Raw genomic sequence first — 11,221 nt, 5'->3', positions numbered from 1 at the left:
TACTCTGCAGTTTTTTTTCTTTTTTTTATTTTTCTCTCTTCACTCAGCCTCAGGGGGCGAGGGGTAGGGACACAAGATAATTAAATAAATTAACAGTATTTTGTCCAATGATTTCATTGTGAATTCAACAAGGATAAGAATGAGGCTCTAGGTCCTGAAGAACTTAATCATGAGAAATCTGTCATAGTAAAACCCTCATTGTAAACAGGGAAAGGTCCAGTGCCAAGTTCTGCAGCCTGCATGTATTGTCCTGTTCCTGGGTACATTCACAACACAGAGTCATGGAACCAGAATAATCTAGTCTGGTTATGTGCCTTTTGCCAGCAATTTATCTTTGGAAGGAAGAGGCTATTCTGATAAATTAAATATTTCTGTGCCAGACCAGAGCTATTTGCTTTGTTCTCATTTTGTGTTGTCCTGGCAGTGCCACAGTAGGTTTCAGAATGTGAAGTTCACAGGCTCAGTAATTGTGATGACAGACAAGAAAACCTTCTGAAGTTTAAGGCTATTTAATAATAAATATGCAAGCTTAAAGTAGTTTTAACAATACACTTAGCAATATACTTTTAAATTTATGGGCCCTTTGTGTAGTTCTAGCAGGCTGCACGGGCTGGATGTCATTAAATTAAAATCTCTAAGAAACCTGTGGATCTGGAATTCTGTGCGTAGGAGGGAGTGAGCTGGATGTAATTCAAGTATCATTCTTCAACAAGTACTCAAAGAACTTGTATAAAAGTATCCATGAAGGCTCTTTGCTCTTTTTCTTAGTGGAGTCTAGCTCCTGGAAGAGAAATCAACTATGGAAAACATACCATTAACACAGGATGGAGGAAGAGACCATGTCCATGGCTAGATGCCTTAACCTGCCACAGGATTCCCAAATCTCCCCAGATGGAGAAGAATTGTGGCTATAGGTGCTGTAGGCATCTATGTTGAAACTTGCAATAGATTCCATGTTGTCAGCAGAATAATTGATAGAAATTCCATCCAGACATCCCAGTTTATTCACCTCCTGGCTTGGGTTTGCCGCGGGGTGGGAGGGAAGTTTCCAGTTAAGGTGCCACAAAGCCCAGACACGTTGTTTGGTGGACAACAGTGTGTCACTAGAGCTGTGTGGTGTGTGCTTAACCTGTGATGCCCTGGGAGCTGCAGCTGGAAAAGAACTGGGTTTGTTTGGGTCTTTTCCCATATGCTGCACCATCATGTTAGAGATCTGGGGAAGTACTTAAGTGACATTCCTCACAATTTCTAAAGAAAACTCCATTAAATATTATTTTCATGGTTCACTGTAAGATTTTCAAATGCTGATTAGTCACAATAGCATTTGTTAACCTAACAGGTTTGGCACAAAGCCCTTTGTTTTCCTTTATTTGAAAGGTGGGTGGGAAAATAACTTAAAGATTAAACATAATTTTTTAATTGAGTCATTCTATAATGCTCATTTTTTCATAAACAATTAAAAAAATTTAGTGATGTAGGTATATGTACTGTGCTATAGAGGATGTAAGATTTAACTGTAATAATGAGATTTTTATTTGGGGTTTTTTTACTCTGAAGACAGCTAAGAAAAATCTCTGAGCTTCCCAAAACCACTCTTTCCAAAGAAACCACAATGTTACAGAGCCCTTTCATCATCCAGCATACAGTACTGTACACACAAAAATATACACTGTACTACTTTAAATTAATTCATATTTGCAGGAGACACAGTCTGTGTGAGTATGTGCAATTATGAAATGTAACTTTTTTTTCCTCTTGACATTTTTAGCTGCCTCACCCCTTTTATTTGAACACATACATATGGTGTGTGAGAGTGAGCAAGCTCTCTGTAAATGTTTGGAAGGAGCATCTGTCAGACAATAAAACTTACAAGAAAACATGTTTCTCATTTAAAGAGTATTCACTAGAACTATTTCAGTGTTGGAATCAGTTCATTTGTATAGCTTGGAGGCATTAATAAGAGCAAAGAACTGCAAAGGCACCAGAAAACTCAAACTGTTACTAAGAATCCAAGGTATTTTTAAAAGCATTTTGTCTTTTCGGCATCTCAATCTCCTGATAAGGAATCTGAACCAGCTGACAGACAGGAAACTTCTGCTGGTCCATCCAGAGAGATTGCAAACAAGAAGATGGCACGATTTTTGCAAACCTGGAAAGTCTAAAGATTGCAATAATTGTTGGACCAAAGGGACCCTCTTCAGGCATAAATAGCAAGACTCCTACTGTCTTCTCTTGCAGACCAACTCAGCTGCCAGCAAAAGCAGGTGCTCTCCCCCTGCCAGTGCTCCAGAGGAATATTTAGTGAGTATTCATAGCTATTTTTACAAACTAATATATTATTAGTGATTTACTTAAGATTGTATAGTTTTCTCAAAGGACAAAGACAGTTAAAAATCAGTTTAAGGCTGTTATTTTAAACAATTGGTGGAGTTCAACAGTCTGATGCAATTACCATGTTAATTTAAAAACAAAATTTGCACAACCTCTGACAGTAACTGTAAAAAAATACTGATTTTTTAAAAACTTTGTAGTTTAAAGAATCAAAAGGAATGACAATGTTTTGAATTCACATTATGACAGCGAAGTAATTTATAGAAATATGAAATCTATTTGACTTTAAATGTTGTGCTATAAAACAGCCTTTGTAGAACACAAATTTAAAATAAGTCATTTCTTTTGGCAAAGTAACCTGCAATTTAATCTTTAGAAGAATAAATATACCACTAATGTTTTCCACAGAAACAGTTGCTACTCTAATTAAATCAAGATGTGACTCTAATCAGATTTCAAAAGAAAATCAGAAACAGATTTTTCTCTGAGGTAGTACTATGGACAAGTATAAGATATTTTTATTTTCATTTTTTATTAGAAACACTTGTCCCAGGTAAAGTTACAGGTTTGTAGTATATACCATGGAAATAACAACTCTGAAAGCATTATAGTAATGTTTTCAGAAGCATAGCAATTTTTAGTGTTTCAGATATCTGCTTTCTCTTTGGTTATAACTTATGTCACATTACATTTTATTAGGTAACTGTTATTAATTTTTGAATTTAGAGTGACTAATATGGCTAACATTTTTTTTTCTTTCTTTTTGTGTGGAAGGGAATGGAAAACCTGATGTTTGTCTACTGGTCCTGTAAAGTTATCTGGATAGTTCTTGTAACAATCCTGGGTTATGCCAGCAGCCTGCCTGTGGGGGAGGATGCTCTTTGCACAGCAGAGGAACTTGCTAAGTACAGGATAATCTTCACAGGGAAATGGAGTCAAACTGCTTTCCCTAAGCAGTACCCACTCTACAGGCCCCCAGCACAGTGGTCATCCTTGCTAGGTAAGTGAAGTATGCACAGTACTAAGAGCACATAAGCCTCTTGACCTGTGTGCTCTTTTTTTCCTTAATAGTTATGTAAGATAAGTAATGAAAAAGGGGGGGAAAAAAGGCCAAAGTTATTAAGAATGAAATGCAGATATTGAAGTATCCACAATGTTCTCAAAAATCTCCAACTGTTTTCAATCGACTTCTGTTTTCAATTGGCTGCAGCTGAAAGAAGCAGCGATAAGCCAAATGTTTTAGTGTTCACTCAATTTTATACACTTTTTTTTAAACCTCAGAAATAAAAAAGAGAAAATGAAGAAACAGGGACATTCTAAATCAGACTTTTATGTCATGCCATGTATTCACTCAAATAGGTGTTACTCATAGTTCTGACTACAGCATGTGGAAAAAAAATGAATATGCCAGCAATGGTGTACGTGATTTTGCTGAAAAGGGTGAAGCATGGGCATTAATGAAAGAAATAGAAGAAGCTGGAGAAAAAATTCAGAGTGTACATGGAATCTTCTCTGCTCCTGCAATTTCCAGTGGTACAGGACAAACCTCAACTGAATTAGAAGTGCATCCAAGACATCCCTTAGTAAGTAAATGTACATACTCATTTCAAAAGCTTATTTTATGTTACCAGCAACCAAAATTAAATATTTGAGTTCTCACTTGTAGAAACAACATAATGAAAAAGAATTACTAAAAAGCATGTCACATTGCAGAGAGCACTGTACAGCTTCTATAAAGTAGAAGAGCAAAATGACATTATTTCAAGAACTTTAAGTGAAAATTACTATAAGCAGGACTGAAGCATTTCAAAGCAAGTGATGCAATCCTGATGGATCATTTTGTTTCATTAGGTTTCATTTGTTGTACGAATTGTTCCAAGCCCTGACTGGTTTGTGGGTATTGACAGCCTAAATCTTTGTGAAGGAGACCACTGGATGGATGAAGTATCAGTAGATCTATTTCCATATGATGCTGGAACTGACAGTGGATTCACATTTTCCTCCCCAAACTTTGCCACTATTCCACAGGACACAGTTACAGAGGTAGGTGCATGGACAGTAGTCTAAAACTGTGAAACTGATTTCAGTATTTGAGAGTGCTGATGCTCTCTATATATGGATTTATTGTACAGCTGATAAATCTACTGCTTTTGTTTATCTTCTGTATCATTGAAATTTATATAGGTAAATGTAAATGGTTCATGAGAATTTTTCTCTACATTTTCTGGAAAAGCTGACTATTTTTTTAGACGATATTTAACAACCCTTAAAGTGCCAGGAAAATGAAAATACAAAAGTCCTGACATCACCAAATGTGAATCTAACCAGGAAAATTCTTAGTAGTGAATACTGCTGTGAGGAGGAGTTTTCAGTTGAAAGCACTACCGAAACCTGAAACTGTTACATTTGAGGGAAATGACCTAAAGGAAAGCAAAAAACTTCGCTGTGGTGGCACTGCTTCCAATCCCTTTTGCTCATTTCATCCTCTCTATGCCCTATTCTTTGCTTTTGCCATTTAAGAGTGGTAAATGAGTGGCAAACGAAGGATTTTGATTCAAATGGTTTGAATAGTATGAGTATTCACTTAATCCTTTTTTAAAGGTGAGTTTATCTAGCAGCAAATGCTGTGCTAATGAGTAATGAGGAAAGGAAGAGAGAAGCATTTGGCCTCTCATATCCATATGGCAATTCCTATAGCAGACTTAATATTATTGCTTAATACTCATGTGTTCTTTTTGTAATAACTTCCAGTCCCTTCTGTCAAATCCTTTCATACTTTAGTGTGTTTGCAGGACCTCCTTCTGTATCCAGTCAAGTATCCTGCATTAAAAATTCTGGGCTGACCAGCATAGTTATGTGAAATGAGGTTCATACAAAATGGTTGTATGCAAACTATTTGCCAAAAAGTATTAGCATGATTTACAAACATGATTTTACAATTACCTTCTTAGCTTTTTTTAATATTCTCCTTTTTATTCCACAGATCACTTGTTCCTCTCCAAGTCACCCAGCAAACTCATTTTATTATCCCAAACTCAAAATTTTGCCACCAATTGCTCAAGTAACATTGGTGAAATTAAAGAAAAGCCAGCTAGGTCTTTCTGCACCTTTTATTAATCTTCCAGCTAAAAGCAATGAAATAATAGACACTGGCTCAGGTAAGTGATTAGTAGATGTTCTCAACTCTGTTATTTCCATTCACTCAGAAGTATTTGGAAATCTGGCAGGTGATGTGGCTGAGACAGGTGATCAGGATTCCCCTATCTGCATAGGAATCATTTCAGAATCACAAAGGGAAATAAAACAAGCCAGTCAACATAAAAGAATTCCTGAAAGAATAAGTAAGGGATTGCATGTTTCAGCTGTGGTTCAAAGGACTGGGCTATATCCAGAGTAAGAGCTACCCAAGCCTTTGTATCAGTGTAGCTCAGTGAATTTTATAAGAAACAAATGACACTCAATCAGAATCAGCATTCCCAAACTCTTTGCAACTTTAAAGTAAATGCTCATCCTTAAGGTTTTACATGACAATGAAGCCAAGAACCATTATTGCTGTCTCTTTCTAGGTCACAGCTTGGCAGTTATTTGCAATAAAATTTATACAATTTGATTGATTTTGACATATTTTCCATAGAAACATAAATCCTGATAACAAAAATAAAGTTCTCTCATTTTCATTTTCTCAAAAATATTAGCTAATAATCTTGAATAGGTAGGGAAACATGCAAACTACTGACTCAAGTCAATCATAAGGGTGATTTTCAAATCTTTGAATTAAAATTCATAGATTATTAACACAATATTTGCTCCAAGGGAGCAATATATTCCCAAAAGAGTTGCTGTGTTCCAGGAGCTTCTCCAGAATGTCTGGAGGTGGCATGTCTCTAACACTGTGCTGGTCACCTTACAACCACTAAAATACAGCTCATTCTCTGCCCAGTTAATGTGTTATTTATAATTTAATAAATGTACTTATCAATTTATAGTGGTTTAATGTATTTCTATTAGTAAACAAGACATATCCAAAGTGAGAGTTACACATCTCATTTACACTTATATGTCCTTCCCTTAAGATTTGAAAGGAACATTTGGCACTGTTCATGATATAAATTTAAAACTGCATTTAAAGTATAGTATTTAAAAAATAATTTTTAATAACAAATCCCCACTTTCTTGTATATGAACCAGTAAATCACTTTGTTTAAAAACTTATTCTGGAATCAAAAGGGCAGATTTAATTACCAGAGGTTAAGCAGTGTCCCTCATTGCCTCTAGAAACATAGAAATGAGTGATGACAGCAGAAGTGGTGAGTTCACTGTAATACCAGAAATTTATACCAGGTGTCACACATTTAGTGTGGCATTTAAAGATGGCCTTGTGCTCACCTCTTTTACCCACAAATATTGTAACAGGCAGTTTTGATACCACTTCCTTTGACAAACAGTATTTTAGTTTAAACTGCTAAGGAATATTCACCTTCTTTTTATGATTTTTATTTTTAGAGAGAAGCATACATTATGGATAGTACTTCAGAGTTTCTTTTCTTGCACCGAATAAAAACTACATTGAAAATCCTTTCAGCATTAGAAAGCTTCTAGTGACAGAATATCTGTATTGGCAAAGGGAAGAGTAGTGTACACACCAAAAAAAGCAAGGTGATTTAATGATAAAAAATGGGGCTTTATTTCTGAAGCAAATTGGAGCAGAAGAAAAAGAGAATTCAATATGAACAACTCTAGGAACAATAGCTCCCTGCAAAGAAACATAAATATACCTAAATAAACCAGTGAAAAGCTTTAATCTCAGTGTTTTAGCCATACAAAGGAAAATGAAATTATAAAAATTGATAGTAAATGTTTTTTATTCAATCTTTTGAATACAATCATTTTAAGCTTAGTCTTCTTTTGAGGAATTCTGTATTTTCATTCAAAACATAATATGCTTCAGTACTGATACAATACATCACACAGGCTCTAGACTGCAATAACAATAATACCAATGAGTTTAGAAGTTGAAACCAGATTTTTTTTTTTTTAATTTATGAGACGACATACCAATTCAATTGATATCACATGTATTTTGTGCAAGAAAGGATGCTGTTTGATGATCATTCCTTGATGCTTTTCCAGCTGTGTCTTTGACTTAAGTACAACTTGATGTAAAGTCACCTCTTTGCTGTGTGTATTGCAGAAACACCCCTGGACTGTGAGGTTTCCCAATGGTCTTCCTGGGGGCTCTGCAGAGGGGTTTGCAGAGAAACAGGGACCAAGATCAGAACTCGTTTTGTACTTCTTCAGCCGGCCAATAATGGAATGCCTTGTCCAAACCTGGATGAAGAAACAGGATGTGAACCAGAAAATTGTATCTGAAATAAAGGAAAGATAATGATTAAGATAATTTAAAAGTAGGATAAGGTTAAATCTAAACTACACATCAAGCAATGTTCTTTATAATTTGGATATGCTGCATGCTTTTGCTGAAAAGCTGCATTAGAGTGGTTTGGAAAGTTTTATTTAATATCAAGATTTTGGGGGGTTAAATTTCTGAGATTTAGTAGGACAACAGTACTGGATAATTTACAGACCAAACCCCCCCAAATAAATCCTTCCTCCAAATACACTGTAAGTTCTTGGAGTACCCTCTAGTGGCAGAAAAGAAGACATTTGGAAAGATTGTACTTCACATTTTTACTTCACAGTAAAAATCTTTCAATCACAAAATCTAAACTAATAACCTACTTAAATATTGTAATTTGTTTATCTATAGCTATTTATACCTAGAAAATAGTTTTTTTCTCTAAATTATGTTTTTATAATTTATTGGCATTTTTGTTTTCTTTCTAACCTTGCTTAATGTGCATTTCTTCAGAAACTACTTACAAAGGTCAGAGTGACCAAATGTTTGCAGTGTGGTTAAGACAATAATGGAATTGAGTAAACGTGTCTTGAGACTTTTGAATATATGAAAATGTCTTTTTCTTTCTCAAAAGTGAGAAAAATAACTGCCATGAGGACACTTAGCCAACAAAATCACTAGAAAAAAAATCTGAAGTGATGTAGAAAACATCTGCGCTGAATTAAAAGTGAATTAAAATCATTCAAAAATGGATTGTTGGTCTGTGTCCCTCATGAGACACCCTTAATCTCAAAGTTAAAACTGTTGACCATAACATAAATTATATCATTAACCTTATATATGCAGTAAATGTGTCCATGTTTCTTTATATGTGTTTGCTGCTATTTGTGTGTATATTACCTAAAATTAAGGCATGCATGACTCTAACAAAACACGTATCAGAAACTGTTCCTGACTGCAAGTTTTAATGTTCAAATAACTTATAAATTGAATGTAATATATGGCTTGTGGCTACCAATTAGGAAAACAACTTTGGAATAATACTTATTCAACAGAAAAAGTTTAAAGTCAGTTCACAAAACTTTTACAGTGCACTGTAATTTTACAAATATACAGCACAGGTACTGAACAGGAGAGTTGATTTAAATGATTCTTTCTGGACTATGCCAAATCCAAGATAATTTCTCTTATCCTTAAAGGAAAACACTGTATTCTTCATAGGGCTGAAACATTTAAACATTTCTCTGTATTTTTTTTTTCCAGGAGAGATATCTTGCAAAGACACAAATAAATGTGAAACTTTATCAGACTAGAATTCACTGATTCAGCAAATGCTGATAAACACACAGTTGTTAGAATTAAGTGTAGGAATTTCTGCTCTTTCCTCATTCTTCAGATTCCCACTGTTGTCTGTTGTTCAAAATTGTCCCACTTACTCCTATTATCATACCTATTTTTTAAGCTCCCACTATGTCCACTCTAAAATGGGAGTTACTACAGTATTCTGTGTTTAGTTCATTGTCAGTATTTTTATTTCTTATTTTTATATTAGTTTAAACCATTCTTTATGTTCTGTTACACTTATTTACTACCTATTTACACATTTATCATAATACCAGAAAACATAAGCATATATTGTAGTATATATTTAAATATTCTCAGAAGGAGCTAATTTCAAATTGATTTGTCAAGAGACTAATTAAGCTCAATAAAGTTTTTGGGCAGACATCAGATTCAATTCTAAATTATGCCTTAGGACAAACAAACTCAAAACCCACAAGGTATCCTTTGAGATACTTTTCTGGAAGTTCTCTAAACACTACAATTTTTTTTTTCTTCACATGCCCAGAATAAATAAAGGCTCAGGCCCAGTAAAAGAATACCTGCATTTTCAATACCTGCATAATGCAATAACTTGCATTTCCATTAACATGACCTGAAACTGGGATTTCAATCCTACAAGATTTAATTTGAGTGGAGGAGTCCCAGTGTTTGCTCAAACTCCTGGAGACAAAAGTTTTCCAAAGGATACTGAAAGAGATAGGATGAGATAAGGACATGGAGTAGAAAGAGCAGAAACCAACACACCTCAGAAAATTCCATTCAGTGATATGTAACTTTATTATCTTAGGGTGTTTACATACATGAATATTCACTGTATCTTCCTTCAAAAACAGAAGTTTCCCATCCAGCCAGTTACCTGGATATGGGGTTTTTTTGTAAGATGTAAATTCAGCAGACCTTGGTAAATATATTCTTTAAGGATGCCCCTGTGCCTGTGTATTGCTTGGCCAGAAATATAATTCCAGGTATTCCCTTTGAAACCACAGGGATGGAGCCATTACTTGGCAAGACTGTGGATACAGTGAATGAAATGCATTTTACTGATGGAGCACATTTCTCATTGTATTTATCTATTAAGCTGATTAGTGAGGTGCATTATCCTTGCACAGATATTGCTACGACTTTGTAAATTCAGCAGGCTTGGAATTCCATTAAAATTCTGGGACCAGGAAGAAACACAGAGAAGCTCTTCCTTCCTTTTCCCTTGTATCTCATGTTACAGATGGTTGGCAGCCAAGATGCTGAGGTTCTAAATTTAGGGAAGGAAATAGGCAAATTAATCCCAGTTTTAAACTAATCTCAGAAAGCACTTTGGAAAGAAGCTTGAAATGGATTTGTAAAGACAATTCTTTTACAGAATATCTTATAGAAGGAATCAGTTTTGATGCCCTGGCAGATGTTCTTGCAGAAGGAAAGATGAAGTTAATGTTAAAGTGCAGCAACAAAAAAGTCACTACAGAATTAAACTGTGGTCCTACAAAAATAATCCACATGAAATTAAATTCCTATAATGGAATAAGTGAAAAAAAAAAAAAAAAAAGATCTGAGAGTATCTGATGCTATTCAAGGCAAAAAGATTAATCTCATTATATTCCCAGTCCCAGGTAATTGAAGTACATTGGGAATAACTGATCATGAATGATCCAACATAATAAAGTAACTCAGACTATTCCATGACAACACTCTCAATAAATAAATCTAAAAATCAGTACAGCAATTCTGATATCAGCCAGATGTTGTTCAATGGGATTTTTGCAGTATGCAGAAGTTGTGTCCATGACAATTTATGGAACACTGAATGCCTGAGACAAAAGCTCTTATTATGCTTCACGATTACCTGATTACATGGAGACTGAATTATTTTTGTTTGCTTGAATCCAGCATCCCTAATATGCCAGTATTTACTAGCCAAATGTACAGAAGAAATGTGTCTGTTCCAGTGGGTCTGGGCAGAGTGAAGGATAAACCTGTGTCACCTTGTATATCTTGTGTTCTACCACTGGAACTCAGAACTTTGGAAGCCACAAGTACTCAACAATAAGATTAAAAAGATGATAGGTCAAGTACCTCACAACCTGCAGGCAAACCTGTATTTCCTGCAGGTATGAGTATGGCATGAGAATTTATGCAGGTGCATGACAGTCAACATCTCCTGTGGTAGAGGGGCAAAAGTCCAATGTTATGATGAGG

The 11,221-nt window shown here is 35.0% G+C and overlaps 1 protein-coding gene across 1 annotated transcript; it reads left to right on the top strand.

The window, feature by feature from the left end:
• The first annotated feature begins 2,162 nt into the window (after positions 1 to 2,162).
• Positions 2,163 to 8,438, top strand: SPON2 (spondin 2). The gene is made up of 6 exons (XM_021535647.4): positions 2,163 to 2,301; positions 3,106 to 3,331; positions 3,691 to 3,914; positions 4,183 to 4,374; positions 5,315 to 5,489; positions 7,523 to 8,438. The coding sequence occupies exons 2-6, from the start codon at positions 3,109 to 3,111 to the stop codon at positions 7,699 to 7,701; spliced, it is 993 nt and encodes a 330-aa protein (XP_021391322.1). The 5' UTR covers positions 2,163 to 2,301; positions 3,106 to 3,108; the 3' UTR covers positions 7,702 to 8,438.
• Positions 8,439 to 11,221: the final 2,783 nt, after the last annotated feature.

The sequence above is a fragment of the Lonchura striata genome, chromosome 4 (genome assembly GCF_050655825.1).
Source record: "Lonchura striata isolate lonStrDom1 chromosome 4, ASM5065582v1, whole genome shotgun sequence".
Taxonomy (NCBI): Eukaryota; Metazoa; Chordata; class Aves; order Passeriformes; family Estrildidae; genus Lonchura; species Lonchura striata.
This window is presented reverse-complemented; position numbering and strand designations above follow the sequence as displayed.